This window comes from Vicia villosa, linkage group LG4, assembly GCF_029867415.1.
Source record: "Vicia villosa cultivar HV-30 ecotype Madison, WI linkage group LG4, Vvil1.0, whole genome shotgun sequence".
Lineage (NCBI taxonomy): Eukaryota > Viridiplantae > Streptophyta > Magnoliopsida > Fabales > Fabaceae > Vicia > Vicia villosa.
Genome location: NC_081183.1, coordinates 170,543,377 through 170,561,752, shown reverse-complemented (window position 1 = coordinate 170,561,752; position 18,376 = coordinate 170,543,377). Strand labels below are relative to the sequence as shown.

General features: G+C 33.1%; 2 protein-coding genes across 3 annotated transcripts; one reads left to right on the top strand and one right to left on the bottom strand.

The window, feature by feature from the left end:
• The first annotated feature begins 10,799 nt into the window (after positions 1-10,799).
• Positions 10,800-12,486, top strand: LOC131595895 (CST complex subunit STN1). Its single transcript, XM_058868419.1, has one exon. It carries the CDS (start codon positions 10,899-10,901, stop codon positions 11,418-11,420), a length of 522 nt encoding a protein of 173 aa, XP_058724402.1. The 5' UTR covers positions 10,800-10,898; the 3' UTR covers positions 11,421-12,486.
• Positions 12,487-12,513: 27 nt separating this feature from the next.
• Positions 12,514-17,754, bottom strand: LOC131595894 (GTP-binding protein ERG). Of its 2 annotated transcripts, XM_058868418.1 has the most exons (9): positions 17,148-17,754; positions 15,088-15,177; positions 14,772-14,917; positions 14,068-14,226; positions 13,875-13,945; positions 13,490-13,593; positions 13,245-13,384; positions 12,915-13,043; positions 12,514-12,880 (listed from the first exon to the last, which is right to left on the bottom strand). In XM_058868418.1, exons 1-8 carry the CDS (start codon positions 17,625-17,627, stop codon positions 12,959-12,961), a joined length of 1,275 nt encoding a protein of 424 aa, XP_058724401.1. In that variant the 5' UTR covers positions 17,628-17,754; the 3' UTR covers positions 12,514-12,880; positions 12,915-12,958. The 2 variants fall into 2 exon arrangements, with proteins under 2 accessions (XP_058724401.1, XP_058724400.1); XM_058868417.1 differs by having other exon boundaries at positions 12,514-13,043.
• Positions 17,755-18,376: the final 622 nt, after the last annotated feature.

The following is an 18,376-nucleotide window of genomic DNA, read 5'->3' as shown; positions in this document are numbered from 1 at the left end:
ATTTAATTTTATCATTTAGATTAAATATTACCGGAAGATCATAATATTAAGAATTTGACTCTGAAAATTTTCATATCTGAGATATTAATATCATGATTTTCATGATGCTCTAATTTAAAAACAATAAGGACATACCCGAATTTATGATGTTGATTCTTGATCGGTTCTTAATGCATCCACGATACTATAATTCATCATATGATGTTTGAAACGGAAGCCTCAATTGCCATTATTTGAATTACTATAAGATTGTTAGAAAATCAATTTCAACCGAATGGAATCGAGGCTAGAATCGTGTACGGAAACACTTTCCTTATAGTATTTCAAGCACTCCCAATTTGTCTTGGAGTTTCTACGCAGGAATACCCAGGATAATTCAGCCTTCTCGAGTTTGCGCAAGACTGACGAAAACTCGAATGTAGCGAAGAGTGCTCTGGAATTATTCTAGAGGATTTGCACTTTTGTGTTATTAATTCTGAATTCGAAATTATGCTTTTATAGGCCATGCTGATATTGTTTCACAAGGTAGCGACCCTTGGTGAAACAATTTCTTTTCCAAGAGTTATGACTTTTGGCCCACAGCATGGTTCACCAACGGTTGCAACATTTCATGAAGAGTTGCCAACTTTCAAATTCAAAATTCAAATCCACTAGCATATTTTCCTTGTCATTTTGGAACACACCCATATTATTAATTATAATTAATAATTTACAACAGTAACACCTTATTTAAATCATTTATTATGAGTAATTTTGCTTGCTCGATTTTCTGTTTTTCATGTGCAGAAAAAATTACAATAAATACTAAGATTATATTAAACATTTTATTGATATTAAATGTTTATTAAAAATACTAAGATTATAATCTAAATAAAAATATAATACAATAAATAAAAATTAATAATGGTTTAGACTGTTGTTAAATCTAAAAATTAAATAATTAGTAGCGCTATAAACTATTACTAAATTATATCTAAAATTTATAAATCAAATTACGACGGTTTCAACAATCAGGATATTAAATTCACGAATGTTTAAAATCGTCGCAAATAACAATGAAAACAAAAAAAAATAAAAGGCATATTTACGAGGATATCACATTCATGACAGTTTTAAATCGTCACAACTAACAACGAAAACAAAAATCAAAGGTGTATTCATGACGGTTTTTAACCGTCGCCATTTCTAGTTTAAGCCAGTTCCACACCGTCGTGAACTAACGCGACGGTTTTGGCAACCGTCGCGAAACAGGCTGGGGACATACGATTCTGCAATGGTACGACAACTGTTGTAGATTGTAAATTGCAGCGGTTTTAACCATCGTAATCGGTCAAAATAGTTGTTCCAATCTGCTAATTTTTTTGTAGTGTTTCAACAATTATAAATAAAAAAAATTTCTTTAAGTGTTTCATTGTAATAATTAAAAAAAAATGCTGAATCAAAAAATATTAATTTTATATTAATATAAATTTTAAACTTAAATATTATATTAAAAAATAAATTATAATAATTTTTAAAATATTTAAACAAAATTTAAATCAGAAGAAAAAAAACCTACTTCATGCGTTCGGCCCGATCCTACATTTTTTTTTTTAGAGTGTGGTATATTTCTACTTTTCATTTCAGAAGTTGGTATATTGGTAAAAAATCGAATAATGCTTAGACTTTTTTTCAAATAGAGACAATTAGATATATTATTTTAAAAAGAGCGGACAAGGTAATCAAAAAGTTAAAATTTGGATAGACAATGCATTTTTGACGCGTTATAGGATTTGAGTGTTTTTCATTAACGTGACATAAACAATCTCCTTTTTCAGAGAAGTGATAATACAGAGAAGTGATAATACACGTTTACACTTTGTATATATAGAGTATTAATGGATTTTTTTACTTACATAACACAAAAAACAAAATAAAAATAGCAATATGTCACAGAAAAAAAATTCAATATGTCCTCTTTTGTAATTGGGGTTCGTCAACCATCCCTTGGTTGAACCTGAAGGGAACTTTTTGTAGTTGTTGTTCGGCCATCCCTTGGCCGAACCTATGAAGGACTCTTTTTTTTTCGTTTTTTATTTATTTTGAATTAATATATAATGTTTTTAATATATTAAAAATATTAATTAAATACTAGTCAAATTTTGGTGTAGTATTTTTGTAATGATATGAATAATATAAATAAAAGGATTTTTTTCGTTTTTTTATTTATTTTGAATTAATATATAATGTTTTTAATATATTAATAATATTAATTAAATACTAGTCAGATTCTGGTGTAGTATTTTTTGTAATGATATGAATAATATAAATAAAAGGAATTGTGAGCAATATGCATAATTAAAAGGAATCGTATTACTTGAATAGAGTTAGAGTTTCATCGATTGCTCTGTTATACTCCCAATTCTTTGAAAACCGAATATAGCATTGTATTCAAAGTGGCCCGTAAGATTAAACATTTTATTATCGTATTCATGTGCTAATTTTGTGTGTAATGTGTAGTTTGGTCAATTGAATAGTAATTGATTGATAGTAAATGATCATGAAAACTCAATGTATTAAAGAACCATATAAAAAAAAGGACATGTGAGTTGGAGAAAAAAAATTTTAACAAATATAAATATAAAATTTTAAATATAAATGCAAAATATGAAATAATTTACTTAATTGTAAATTGAACAATAATTATATAGAAAACAATAATCCACAAAAAAAAGGTTTAAGATAGGTTAAGAACACAATAGCAAAATAGGGTCAAGTAATTTAATAATTGACAGTCCAACTAGGGATGGCAACGGGTGCCCGCGGGTGCGGGTTTTATACTACCCAAACCCGCACCCGAAATTACCACCCGAACCCGAACCCAAACCCAAAAGCTATTCGGGTGACAAAATAACACCCACGCCCACACCCGTTGGGTTCGGTTTTTTTACCCAAACCCAAACCCCCAACAAAATACATAAAATATATTTTTCCTTCAATTTTCTTACAACTTTCCATAAAATATATATATATGTTATAATATATATTATTTATATTTATATATATATATATTCGGGTGTGATTTCGGGTTTCGGGCGCGGGTTTCACACTACCCAAACCCGCACCCGAAATATCGGGTGGCACCCGAACCCAAACCCAGCCAACTCGGGTTTTCACCCGTTGACTCGGGTTCGGGTGCGGGTGGGCCCCGCGGGTTTGGGTCTGTTTGCCATCCCTAAGTCCAATTGAGAAAAATCTTTAAAGATATAGTTACATGTGAACATACATTCCAGAAAGACATGAGATAAAAAATTTAAGTCCAATTAAGCTCTAATAGAAGACCCTTACATCATTTGATAAGACTTGGGTATTGCTGATATATAATTATTATAAAATCACTAATAGCTAAAAATACTTAAAATAAATATGTAGGCAAATCACCGACATGATAAATCCAATACGTCTAATAGCTATAAATATTTATAAAATTATTAATAACTATAAATATTTAAAAATATTTTATTAACTAAAATAAAAAATGAATTATGGTGATAATAACCCGTGAAAATGAAGATATTTTTGTCTCAATTTAGTTGATTCCCGTAACACTTCATGATATTGTTAAATTGAATAAAAAAATTCTTATTTTCTAAAATTTTAAAAAAAATTGATAATTTGATACTTTTGGTAATAATAAATTAACAATAAGAATGATTTTATACATGATAAAAACAATAAATTATAAATTAATATAATAAAATTGCATACATGCAAAATTAAACACGGTATTTACATTATGATTTTAACAAAATATTAGTAAGTTAAATAAACACAATTTGTTACCTCTATTTTTTAATTTTATTTTGATTATAATTTTCCTCTTCTTGTCTCCATTTTTCTAATTGCAAATGAATTTTTATTAAAATGAGTTTGTAGTGTGACAATGAGTTCAAACTACATGCTTTGTACATGTCTATACTCATTTTACACATTTTTATGCCATAATTAAATATGACTTTCATCATTCATGGCTTACATGTGATGTCGTCATTCATGCAATAAAGTTGTAAGGAAAAATGTTATTTAATTCGAACCAATGAAAAACAAACATCTGGAAAGGGTGAATACTTAATTTGTTAGTTACGAAAATACTCTTTTATTAGTGCAAATAAATTTTGGTGAAAGGGTAATTTAGACAGTTTGGTCAATCTATTATTAATGAATAGATAGTAGATTTAATTATTAATTGAATTTAATATAATATTTATTATTATTTTAATAATATAATCAAAAATTATTATTTTTAATTTTCTTAATGATTAAATATTTTATTTATAATATTAATGAAATATTATTATATATTATTTTAATTATTTCTTTCTATTAATAGACATAAACAATTTATTAACAGAAAAATTATTAATAAAAGTGATTAGAATTACAAATTACTGTTTCTTGACTAAATGTGTCCTAGTGTAACAACGGGTAGCTTTTTTATTCCGACACCCTTTGCCCAGCTTTGGTTCATCCCTTGGTGGAGATTGCCTTGGAGGAGATTCGTCGATTGAAAGATATTTGTTCTGTTGAGATGGACCGTCACCCATTGCAACAACGGGTAGCTTTTTAATTCCGACACCCTTTGCTCAGCTTTAGTTCATCCCTTGGTGGAGATTGCCTTGGAGGAGATTCGTCGGTTGAAAGATATTTGTTCTGTTGAGATGGACCGTCACCCATTGCAAATTCCATTTCTTCAACAGTCATAGGCGGTAGATTTAGAAGCTCTTCATTAGTGAGTGCAAAGACATAGTTACATAGGTTTGTGGCATAGACTGTTGAATGTTTGGAAAATAGACACTCGTAGCGTCATATGTAGATGTGGGTTGGAAGAGTGAAGGGGTAAATGTTTGTGGTTGAGACTAGGAGAATGAGTAGTCAAAATTAGGCTGGGAGGATGATGGGTTAAAGTGTTGTTGTTGGGACTGAGAGGATGAGTAGTCAAAGTTAGGTTGAAGGATTAGGCTGAATTGTAGTGGTTGTCAAAGTGTTGATTATAACACCCTTCTACCCAACAAGTAAATTTGCGAGTAAATTAAACAATTTATTTAAAATACAAGCATCAACAAGGGTGTCGCATCTTCATAAACATCATAAACAATTAATCCTGCTCCGTAACACGGGTTACAAAAATATCAAAAACATAGTTGGCCTTTTGGCATTTTGCAAATGGACAGGTTTTAACCTCGCAGCGGAATAAAACAAATATCAAACTTCCTTATAACATAAACCAAATACCACAAAGGGTAGTTCACCTCCAACAAAAATCCTCATAAATCATGTTATGAATTTATAATTAAAAACCAAATAGAAAAACCATGAAAACAACATGAAAATCCCATTATAACAAAAGAACACAAGGTTCACAATCAAACGACTCAAACCCTGACGTTACATATCAGAGCAAGACTCCCTTTATTCTATCGAAAGCAAAAACACATCTGAAGCTATCCTCTAAGCTTCCTCCACTAATCTTGATCACCTGCAAGTTACCCACGTTTTGAGACAACATTTCTAAGCAGAAAGGGTGAGTAATTACAACCATTATAAAAGTATATGGAATAAATACAGTAATTTCCAACAATAATATCGGCATTAGATTGTTCATTTGTATGCCACTAAAAATATTCTTCACACTTCATTCATTATCAAAACATTATTTACATCAATCAATATGCAACTTAATTATGAAATGTAACATCATTGACTCATGCATGTGGTACCAATTCATCATCACTGATGACATAGTCATCTTCCTCCAAAGATTCCCAACATAGGATTGATTCCCACTTGGAGCCGGAGCACATCACAAAACGCACTTCCACATAATGGGATTAAGGCCAACACTGGACATTAATCCTAACATCATTGGGCTTCTGCCCTAGTATCACTGGACATTTTTCCTTCTTATGCCATGAATGCACGATGCGTAACAACATAATAACAACACAACCATAGCAAGCCAAATGCATCGTCATTCATATGATCATGACATAATATTTTACACAACATGTACAAAATAACACAGATACATTTCATCAACTTCATTCATCACAACCTCGACGAACACATCACATAATCATGATAAAACTCATTACTCATTTTCATACCCCAAAATTTGTCCACCACATTTTCATACTCAAGCTCATTTATCAGGACTTGACTGAATGTACACTCCCCTAAACAACAACCCTCAAACTAGGGTTTTGATCTTCTCAGAGTAAAATCAGTTTCTGATACCGCCATTGGACTCCATGTCCTCTTATATGATTCAAAGGATCCTCACCAAAAAATTCAAGCTTCAATTCACAAGATTGCTCAGTCTAAAGCTCAGAAGGTCAACAGTCGACTAATTTGACCTAAAAGTCAACTGTGGTCAAAGTACAGTCAAAATTCCCGATTTTTGGTCAACATCCTTATTTTGAAGTGACATTCATCATTTGATCAAGGGTTGATCATGATTCATCGAGGAAATTTCAGAAATCAGCAAAACTCATAGTTTCTAAATTAGGGTTTTTTTAGGAGAAAGTTAACTGAACTTTGACCAGCCATAACTTTCACGTGGAACATTAGAAATTTTCCATCAAAAGCTCACTTTGAAGGAAATTGAATTCTCTACAACTTTGCCTCTCACATGCCAAGTCTAAAAATGATTCATTTGAGAGATATGGATCAAAACATTACAGGTCCTTCTAGAAGATCGCAAAAAGCAGTTTTTTGTCAGGAGCCATATCTTCAAGATAAAATCTCCAAGTGGGAAAAATGTTCCAAAGTGGCTTGTAGAGGACATCTTGAGCTTTCCAAAAAGTCATATAACATTTCCATACCTTAAAAACTGAGGGAGATATGAAGTGTACAAGTTGGGTAAAATTCAAGAGATGCACAAAAACCTAATTGAGTAATTTTGGATTTTTGAACCAATGGGCCTAAGTTTTGGTTTCTGATCACACGTGTGATCCATAAAAGGGCATATAAAACCATCCTTATATTTTTGGCATTTTTATTTCTATTTTTTTGAACTTTATTCATTCAAATGACAAATAAATTAAGTAAAATACCAAAAATATTGAATTAAATCATGGGACTTTATTTTGGATCATATAAAAGCCCAATAAACACCTAGAGGGCCATTGAATTTCGTTGGTGTGGAGTTTGGATTTTTATTTTATTTATTTTGTTGATTTTATTCAATTTAAATCAAGAAAAAATAAAATAAAAATCAAATTGATGTATGATTTAATGATAAAATCATCCTTGGGGCCTAAGAAAATCAAATATATTTGATAGGGAAAAGATTGAAGCAAATATGGCAATATTTCATGTAATTTCCAATCAAATTTGTTCTCAATCTCTTCTCTCACCAATCTCTTGATTTTCTTTCCAATCTCTTGCCCTAATTCCTTCACCTATATAAACACAACCTCCTCTGTATGAGCAGCCACGAATCCTAGCCTCTAATAGCACTCTCAAACGTACAAAAATCTCAAAAAAGAAGGCTGCAGTCGTATCCTCTGTTTCAGTCGTCCTCAATTCAAACTAAGCACTCAAATCATCTCCTGAAGGTCCACAGGGTAAGAAAAGGTACTTTATTGCGGTTATATGAATCTGAAAGTCTCATTCCTACGCATCCCGTTTTGGTTTTATTTTCTTGGATTTGTTTCTCATCACATGTGCATTTTCGGAAGTTTCTAATAGCCCAAATTGATTTATACGGATGCTTAGAGTAAGATAGAACCTTAACATGTGAGCTGAAACGTCAGATTAAGCATCTGCCATGAATGACCGTGTTTATGTTAAGTTCTTCGAAACTCAGTTTACAGGCATTTTCAGGGTAAAATAATGGTACCAATGGATTCAGGGGGGTCGATTTAGGGGGATAGGGTATCTTTGGTTTTCTTCTCGTGTGTTTTTCGCAGGTTTCGTGTGGAAGGATCGCCGGAGAAGACGACCGGACCTAGGGTTCCGGCGCTTCTCCGATGTAGTCAACGCGAATACCTAGTCAGCCGCACGCGTGGCTTCGTTGCCATCTCCTATTCGCCGGTCAAATTTCCAGTTCCTTTCTCCACTTCTGATTCGTTGGTCAGACACGCCTGAGGCCTACGTTTGACTGTTTGTTTTGCAATTCAATTTTAATCCTTGCATTTTATATTTATTTATGAATCATGCTTTTAATGACATGTCTCAGTTTCAGCGCAAGTGGTTAAAGGTGTAGGCCAGTCATCAGCAAGACCTGGGTTCGATACCCAGTGTCTCCCTTTATTTTTAGATAATTTCTTGCATAAACAAACTTTCAGATCCAGCGTGCCTCACGTGCATACAGGATCGTGTACCCTCGCAGCATCACCGTTGGATCTCCATCAAACCAGATCAGAAGGCTCAGAAAGCGCAGTCCACCATGATCCCTCATAGCTCCTTCACACAGAATCCAGAGCTAAGTTTTCTAAACTTTTATTTATTTATTTATTTAATTACATAATTTCTTTTTATTTATTTATTTCTTTTCTTTTCTTTTTTCTTCTTAATTATTTTTTCTAAAAAGTTATATTAACCAAGTAATGTTTTATTTTAATCATTAATTTTTTAATCGAAAACTCGTTTTTTAATCGAAGATTGTTTTTTAACATTTAAAAATTAATTGTTTTGCATGTGTTTTTTTAATAATTAATTTAAATCATCAGAGTTTTTTTGCGCACTTAATTTTAAATTAATTAGGATTTAATTGATTAATCGAGAATATGATAAATAGATCCTTCATACACTAATCCTATTATTTTCATTCGTGATTTTCAGGATTATCAAAGATTCGACAACGATTCAAGTTATTTTAATATTGTTGAATGTAATAATTATCTAAGTTTTTTTATTTCCGTCTTTTATTTTCCGCAAACCCCCACTGGTGTTTATTGTAAAATCCCCTCCCCCAAAGTGATGTAATAGCGTAGGGCATTTACATTTCTGCATTTTAATTTCCGCACAATATAACTGAGTGGTTAGTAATATAGGGAGTGACAAGACTAATTAACTGAACGATAGCTCACCTAAGTCAAGATAACATAACTGAATTCAAACCACGTGATTGCTACACACACCCACCTCTAGGGTAACTCCTCTTACTGTTGCCTTTCGATCAGAATAGTCAAGTCCCTTCGAGCGTAGGGACTCTTTAGCCTGTTGCCTTCGATAAAATCATCATAGTCCCTCGGAATAAAAGATCATAGTCCCTTCGAGTTGCCTACGAATAAAATGATCTCGTCCCTCGATGTTGCCTCGATAAATGATGACCGTCCCTTCGAATGCTAAGGAGTCTTTACATGTTGCCTAAATGATTATTATATCCTTCCCTTAGACTACCTGCCCTCTTTATGGTAGGGACAGTCTTATGGCGAACGATACTCTTGATGACCCTTTCACATCCAATTGAAAGACTTCGTGCCCTCTCATGGTATGGATAGACCCTTTCGCCCGAAAGACTTAAAGAACAAGAAAGACAATCTTAGGGTAGGTGTTCTTAAATGCTTGCTCACACATTCAAACTTTCAAATTACTTTTCACACCTCTTTTTCAAATCAATTCAAAAAGGCTACGCTTATTTACAAGCTAAAGTCCTTATTCAAAATTTTTCTTAAACACACACGACACTTCAAACATTTCAAACAATTCAAATGAGCTAAGCAATTAAGAACCCATGAAAAACCATGGATGCAAAGGGTGCCTTAAACCTTCCCTTTGTATAACCTACCCCCCGAACTCAATCTCTTCCAAAGGTCTTTCCTGTTCTTTTTGCCTTTCCTGATTGGAATAAATAAAAGTCGATGGCGACTCTTGCTTACCGCGACATTTCTTTAAAGTCAGTTCACCGTATTACACTCATACACTTCATCAACTTAATTCATCATAATATCATCAACTTCAAGAAACCTCATAGGTATATTTAAAAAAAAATCACACTCGCGCCAACTAAAAATTATTTCCGGACAAAATAGTAAGCAATGAGTAATAGTTTTGATATAGTTGGCATGACACAATAAGGACATACATGAAAAATATTAACACCTCAAAATTTTATGAAAGACTTACTAATACTTGATCAACATCTTAAACCCAAATGCATCTTAACTTAATTTAAAGTAGATGGTTGCTATTTTGACACTGAAAAGCATACACAGTATCTTACACCATTCAAAATACATCTTGCATAATGTTTGTTTGTATCAAGGAAAAAAGAAAGAATAATTATGATAAAAATACAAAAGGGTATATTTATAAGGTATACGTGTCATTAATAGTGTAAGAATAACGTTTCTGTTTAAAGTATTATTTTACAGAATTTCTCACCAGACACAGGGTTAGCTTACTCTAATTTCATAGTCATCACAAATTTTTTTGAAAGTCCTTACCTACAAGTGATTGTCATGCATAGAGTTTTTAGTAAGTACCCCCTCCGTCTCATAATAAATGTCTTATTTGAATTTTGCGCGGTTCTTAAGAAAATGATTAGATGTGTTGATTTTAATGAAAAAGTTAATATCATTTACTAAAGTACCCTTATTTATTATAGGTTGTGGAGTTATTAAAAAACGTGAAAGTTAATATATAGAGGTATAGTAGTGAAAAAATAATAAATGTTGCATTGGTATTTTAAAAAGACATTTATTTTGAGAAAAGAAAAAGTACAAATGAGATATTATGTAATTATTATGTAATGTAACAACTAAAAAAATCGTGATTGAAAAATGCCCGCTATAATTACGAGATTATGACCCACCATCACTATCACAGAAAAAAACAAACCAAAACCAATTGAACATTTTCAACTATCTTCCTCAACACAGATAAAAAAACAGATCTATTTCAAAACCCCCAAAATGCTTCAAAACAACAACAGCAAAAACCCATCAATCTCACTACACAACACTCACGTCAAGCTTCTAGCCTTCGACCTCCTAACCCTAACCCCACCCTCCTCCCCAGACCAACCCTTCACCCGCAAATCAATCCCCATAACCCGCCTCGAAACCCTAGGAACCATCACCCTCCGCGATCACAAACCCTCTAAGTTCCTCCGTTTCGCAATCGACGACGGAACCGGTTGCATCCCCTGTATCCTCTGGCTTAACCACTTGACTTCCCCTCATCTCGCTCGCCGTCGTAGTCCGCAGGATCTTTGTCTGCTCGCTGACGCTGCTGCGAGATCTGCGGAGGTTGTGAAGGTTGGGGTTGTCGCTAGGGTTAGGGGGAGGGTTACGGCGTTTAAGGGGAGGGTTCAGGTTACTGTGACGGATGTTGTTGGTGAAAGGGATCCTAATGCGGAGATTTTGCATTGGGTTGATTGTGTTAAGTTGGCTCGTAATTGTTATAATCTTGTTACTTTTTCTTCTTCCTCTTAGGATTGATTCTCTAACACCTTAGACAAACATTGTTGTTGTTGTTGAAAGGAAACATTGTTGTTGTGCTTTTAATTTGTGTTTCTAAGAAAAAGTTACATTACCAACGATGTTATGTTGACTTGTTGAAAGAGAAAGCAAAATGTTTGTGAGTAAGAACAAAGATTTTGGAGATGAATATTTCACTTTCCATGTAAAATTACTACTGTCATTCATTTAAGGGGTAAATGTGTCTTTACGACTTGAGAAAATATCAATAGCATTGTGTTATGCAGCCCAATAGGCCCAAGAGAGTTAAGAAAGTTCCCTTTTATTTTAAAGACTATTGTTACTAATTTGCTGTATTTTCGTTTGGGCCCATAAGCCCATTTCTAGGATCCTCTTTGGTTCCCAACCCTAGCTATATATTTGTATTTTCCTCTTTCATTTGAGTTTATGAAGAAAGTATGAAGTTGTTTATTGTCCATTTCTTTTAATGCCTATTTGATCTGAATTTTATAGTCTAGCTAGATCTTAACACATTGCCATTTGCCAAATAGACAAAGTCTTGGTTCCGGTTCGTTTGTAAAATACAAACCGTAAACCGAACCACGCGGTTTGTTAAAAAATGGCTCAAACACATCCAAACCAAAATGCGATTTTTTGCGTTTCGATTTAGTTTGATTTAGTTTTACGGTTTTTTATTGGGCCGATTTGGTTTTGAGTATCCGTTACATATAATAGTCAAAATCCAAGTTATCCAAAAGCGCTTTGTTAAACATTTTCTGCTTCTCTCTTGAGATGTATCTCAAACAAGAATTTCGAAAGTACATGCTATAAGTTCTTTGACTTGTTACTATTCTCAAATGGAAATTATTTGCAAACAAAGAAAAGGAAAGGGAACAACAGATCACCTAAATTGCTATACAAAAAATAACATTCGTACAATAACAAAACTCTAATTTCATCTTCACCAACTGGGGAACCAGAAGAGGGATACCTGAAAAAGGGAGTTTTGAGAATACCGGATTAATAATAAACAAAACCACCCTAAGATGTGTTCTAAAGACAATGTTTGAGGAATTTATAAAAAGAAGTTTTGTTTTAAAAATTCAAGTAAAAATAATGAATGCACAACTTTTATACAAAAGTTACTACACTTGTTATTATTTTCCTGATAAATAATATTCATACAACTGAAATACCCTGGTTTGCTTTTTGTATAAAACATCTATAAATCTAAAAGAAAATTTAATAACCACAAAATACATAACTTTTTCCTTTCAATTTCCATACACATCAATAGTTAAATGCAATAACAGTTTGTTCGCGTGATATCACCAAAGAACTCATTCTCATTGTCTTCATAGCAATGATTATCTTTATAATCACCCTGATCTCAAGCTTCAAGGACTCCCAAGGTCAGTGTAATCCACACACACCTTTGGCATTTTACATACTGTGTAACATGGTGTGTGGCAAAGTTTTACATACTGTGTAACATGGTGTGTGGCAAAGAAGGTATATTCTGAAAGGTACGCCAAATATATTTGCCTAGTTGATTATTTGAGCCTAACTTGAAGAATTAGATGCACTTGCTTTTTGAAAATCGTCCTTAGTTCTTCGTTAGCTTCTATTCCTATTCTCCTGTTAAACAAAAATGAACAAACAAATGTTTACTGCTCCCAACACAATGATGCCAAAATAACTCTTCACTAAATGGATGCAGGGAAGAGAAATGAGTCCAAATCAAATCACTACGCTACAATAATGTCATAATATCATAAGCAAGTGGATTGGGATAACAATTGCAAAATTTTGTTAAGGAAAAGCAGAAGAAAAAGGTACCCAATTTTTGAGCCATTCTTCCCAATGAGAATCTTGCGTTGGCTTAATTTGTTAGTAACAAAGTGTTGCTCAATCCTAATAGAGCCATCTCGCAGCTCTTTCCAGTCAACCAACCTATGTTCAATATCATATGGAATTTCCTGAATTGAGAAAATCATTAGCCAATAATACTATTATCTAATTACAAGATACTCTATCACAAATTCCAACTATAAATTAGAAGAACAAGGTAGTTCAAGAACTACCTGATGTACATGGTCCAACAACCTTTCACGCACAACTTCTAATGATATCATTTTCATAACTTCCTCTGTCATGGTAAATGGATCCTCTTCCCAGGGTCGTTCTACTGCCTATTGAATAATAAACAGTTAAAACTCTGACGTCAAGTCTTGGAGTGTCTATCTAATCCGAGATATCAGAAGAAATCTAAAAAATGTAATAGTAAAAGAAAAGTAAATGCACATGCATGGTAAAACAAAACAATTATGATTTTATAAGTTATTATTAAGTCTTACACTACAAGATGGGACACTATTGCCACACGCGGAAAAGAATATTGTTATTTACTTAAAGTTGTCAAGGCTATAATATGTGTATAACTAATAGATAGCAGAAGTAGAAAGATACATGCCTGCTCCATCAAGAACTGAGTCAAATCTTTTACTCCAGCCCCCTTCATTCCTGATATCATGAAATGCCTAAATAATAAAATAAGCATTAGAAGCAATTTTAAGAATCAGAGTCAATCTACAAAAATGTTAAAATCATAATGCAGGCCAATGTCTCCCTTAATCTTCATAGAAAAGGAAAAAGACCTTACCTTTCAAATCCAGGAAGATCTTTGAATTCTTCAGCAACCTTCAACAAGTCTTTCTTTTTCTCTACTAAATCAATCTTATTCATACACAAAACTCGCTTTTGATTTGGAATGGACCGTTCTCCCATGCGCTTAATTAGTTTTACAACTCTCGAATCAGGCCTGTATTGATGGAATGTTCAAAAAAAGGGATGAAATCACTAATAAGGAAAATGAACAAAGAAACTGTGACATCAAAAGAATGTACTTTAATGAGCAAAGAATGTGAAGACATAAATATGATCACAACAGATTGTATTCACACCACCGTTAGTTCAAGAAAGCAACAATCTATAAAAGCCTTCCAGGGTTCAGACATTTTGCAGATTTAAATATTTTATATGTAACCACAAGTTAATTAGCGCAGCTCATATATAGCCATATTTCCTTGGATAAATGATAGAGAAAAGCTGGGATGTTTTTATAGCAGATCTCTTGATAAAAATATTTATGATAAAGGAACAATAGCCATTTGAAGCGGTTACTCAAACCAAATTATGCAACAACACAGCCACTTTTACTGGCTTTTTACCAGATTCAGAGTAAACAATTTTAACAGGAGCTTTGCATCTGAAATTTTCAGATAAAGGTTTAAAATATTAAGAAATAGGTTGAAACACAAGTGTCAGAGTATTCCTTTATTTTTTTTTAAAATAATAACACTTTACCTGGTAAGATGTCTATGAACGTCAAACATTACTATGAGCACTTCATAGAGATTGACGGAACTCCAAGCACTTTCCACACGAGCCTTGACATCCCTATAAGGGAATCCACCACAATTTAGCATGAGCCCTGGTGTATCAAAAAAACACTGCATAGAGAAAATGATGAGTGCAAATATGCAACCATGTAAAATGCATTATCGAATTAAAACCCTATCATAAAACAACATGATGAAACAACAAAATAGAGAATCTTCAAAGGTTTTAGTAATTATAGTCCACAAATTAAACAGAGCTGAGCAGACAAAAGGTTACTCACAATTTGGGTGTCCCCTTTTGTCAAAACTCCCACAACTTCATGAGTTGTTGTGTTTGTCTTACGTGAAACAGCTGCCACCTTTGTTCCAACCTACGATGATAAATCATAAAAAGCATGTGTCATATTTGGGAATCATTTGACAAGATTTAATACAATGATGAATGATATGAACCAAATAGTGATTGAAATTATAAATTAGCTCTAGTCTACAATAATGTCAACATAAATAAAAGGATTCCGGATCAATTTGGATAAACGGTTCAACAAGCCGTAAGAAAAGAAAAAATGTAATGATTTTGCAATAATACGAGTGTTTTTAAGTAATAGTTTCACACATTAATTGAACTAAGTTTCTGAGTTCTCACGTATTAGGGGAGACTTACAAAGGGGACATTAGGAAGAACTTATTTGGATATATTTGATGACAAATATGCACTAATAAAAAGTAACATAAAATATTGGATCAGAATAGCTTGCTTAATTAAACCTCTTTAGGTATGTCTAGTTTATTCACAGCTGATTTGAGCTTATATTTGACAGTCACGTACACTTTTTGGGAGAGCTAATAAAATAGCATATATGTATGATGTATTTATAAGGTGTTTTCAGCTTATTTCAGTTTAAATCCGAAGGGTAGCTTGTAAATGAAAACAGTTTAAACATGTTCACTCTTTGATTATAAGCCTTTACTTAAACTGATTAGTGATTACCCAAGTGCAATTTCCTTAAATAATTACTCCCTTTTGGGTCAAACTTCAGTAAAAAAAGTATCCATAGTAGTTTCAAATATAAGTGAATTTAACAATTTAACAATATAAGTAAACTCATAGAAAGAAACTGCACAGAAATAAATCTACAAGTAGAAAGTCCCAATACATAATCACCATACAAAATAAAACTCCCAATACATCATTGGCCATTGCATGGCTAATCAAGGTCAGGGGCTGCGCGTAAACAATCAAAGAAAATTCCCGAGAACAACCAATATTTTGCTAGCAAGTCAGCACACGTGCTAGCTTCATGATAGATTTGACACACTCTAACCTCCCAATGGTGATGAGAAAACTTTGGATCCTCATTAAAAGTCTTCTCTCTTCGACTGTCCCCTGCTTTATACCCTAAATCACCTTAGCTACCACATCTGAATTCACATTTATTTTGACTGCACGATATCCTTTGATAGAAGCTAGAGTTAAACTTTCCAACACCCCCCATAATTCAGCAATGAAGGCATTGCAAGATCCTAACTTCTTAGAAAAGCCACAAATCCATCCATCGCCCATCTTCATCCCTAAAATTTTAACTGTTTCTAACAATATTATTCCTAAAATACCTCTTAGGTTTTTGTTTTGCAATGACTCTTCTAATCTCATGAAAAAAGTTCTCATAAAAGGAACTTTTGAGAACTAAATCTCTTAATCATTGTGAAGTTAAATATTTTTGCTTAAAACCGACGAGTTATTTGATTATAAACTCTTAAAATCAATCTAAAAACCAACAACAATCAAGTCTTATCCACTAAATAGGGCCGGCTACATGGATCAACTTCCACCATAATATTCTATCCAAGACCATACTTCTCTCCAAATCGTTAATCTCTAGATCTTTCTTAATAACTTCTAATTATACTTTTCCCAGGTCTTCCTCCGCCTCTACCTCTTTAACTCCTCTCAATCTGATCTACTCTCCTTACTATAGAATCTACATATCTTCTATCTACGTGCCCAAACCTTTCCACCATCTTCTCATCTTTTCTACTACAGGTGCTATGCTAGCCTAAAAACCACTCAAAAAAAATCAGTGGGGGTGCTAAAGCCTACATAGCACAAACACTTCAGATTAAAAACCTATGTTTAGCACAAACATTCAATTAGTCATTTCCACAAATTATTATCCGAGTGTCTGTGTCAATCACTTGTGATTACATACACTTAATTCATTTTTCAAAATTACTGCCGGTGTCGATGTGTCAGTGTTGGTGTCATGTCCAGTGTCCTTCATAGGTTAAAATTCAAAACTAAAAAACACAAAATGAAAGGAGACAAAACCTAAAAACAAACCATATAATTAGTGAGTGCAGATTTGCCAGCATTAGGAGCACCAATAATCCCAACCGACAAAGACTTCTGATCCTCATCCTTCACCACACCCAAATCTCCATCTTCTTCCTCCTCATCCTCCTCCTCTTTCTCATTATTCAATGCAGCCTCCAACAACGCCTTAGCAAGAACCCTTCTTTTTCTCTCATCCTCTTCCTCCTTAAACTTAACTTTCCCTTTTGTCTCGTCGCCGAACACCAATTTATCGGTCCGTTTTCTGAATTTCTCATCCCACGTGGGCTTGGACTTAGGATTGGGGTCGTTAGGGATTAGAATTTCGTAGTGGGAACTGTCGAAGGTTGAGTCTGATTGTTCTGAGAGATGAGAATCGGATTCAGGAGGGAGGGGTTCTGCGGAGAAGAAAGCGCGGAATAGTGAAATGGGGTTGGGTTTGGGTGAAGTGGAGAGGGTGGTTGTTCTTAGGATTCTGAAGGCTTTCATTGTTGGGTTGGATTGTATGATGTTGAAGAAGAGGAAGGAACCATGGAGGTTTTTTTGGGTTTGGGGTTTAAGGGGTTAAGGGTTTGCAACGGCTGCGTTTCGTTTTCTTACAAGAAGGAGAATTATAAATACACACTTTTTTTTTTAATTCATGTATACTACTAGTATTATTTATTTTTTGTGTTGAGTGTTGACACTTGCATTTTAAAAGAGTAATGCTATTCATACACCACTTTCTACACCAAATACTTACATCCAACACTATTCACCGTATTTATACGGTGAATAGTGTTTTTTAAATAAAAATATATATTTTATGAATAATAAAATATTATTATAATAATAAATAATTTTTTATTTTTTTTAAATTTGTGTCATTAACCAACTTTATAACTTCATTAACCAACAATTTACATTGCATTAACCAAATTTAGTGACTACTGTAAAGTACTGTTCATGGGTGTGAGAATAACATTATTCAAATTTGGTTAATACAGTGTAAAAATTTAGTTAATACAATAATGAAGTTGGTTAATGCAACATCCAGGTATTAAAAATAATTTTTAGCAGTCACCAAACTTGGTTAATACAGTGTAAAAACTTGGTTAATACAGTAATGAAGTTGATTAATGCAAAATTCAGGTATTAAAAATAATTTTTAGCACTCATCAAACTTGGTTAATACAGTGTAAAAATTTGGTTAATGCAATATTGAACTTGGTTAATGCACGTTTGTACATAAACAGTGT

What these genes read in the sequence shown, in the direction of transcription:
- LOC131595895 (XM_058868419.1), top strand. Translation starts at nt 10,899, where the DNA reads ATGCTTCAAAACAACAACAGCAAAAACCCATCAATCTCACTACACAAC.
- LOC131595894 (XM_058868417.1), bottom strand. Translation starts at nt 17,627, where the DNA reads ATGAAAGCCTTCAGAATCCTAAGAACAACCACCCTCTCCACTTCACCC. An exon ending in CAAAAGGGGACACCCAAATT is followed by an intron (nt 14,918 to 15,087) that starts GTGAGTAACCTT and finishes TTCTCTATGCAG; the next exon opens with TGTTTTTTTGATACACCAGG. An exon ending in GATCTTCCTGGATTTGAAAG is followed by an intron (nt 13,946 to 14,067) that starts GTAAGGTCTTTT and finishes TTTATTATTTAG; the next exon opens with GCATTTCATGATATCAGGAA.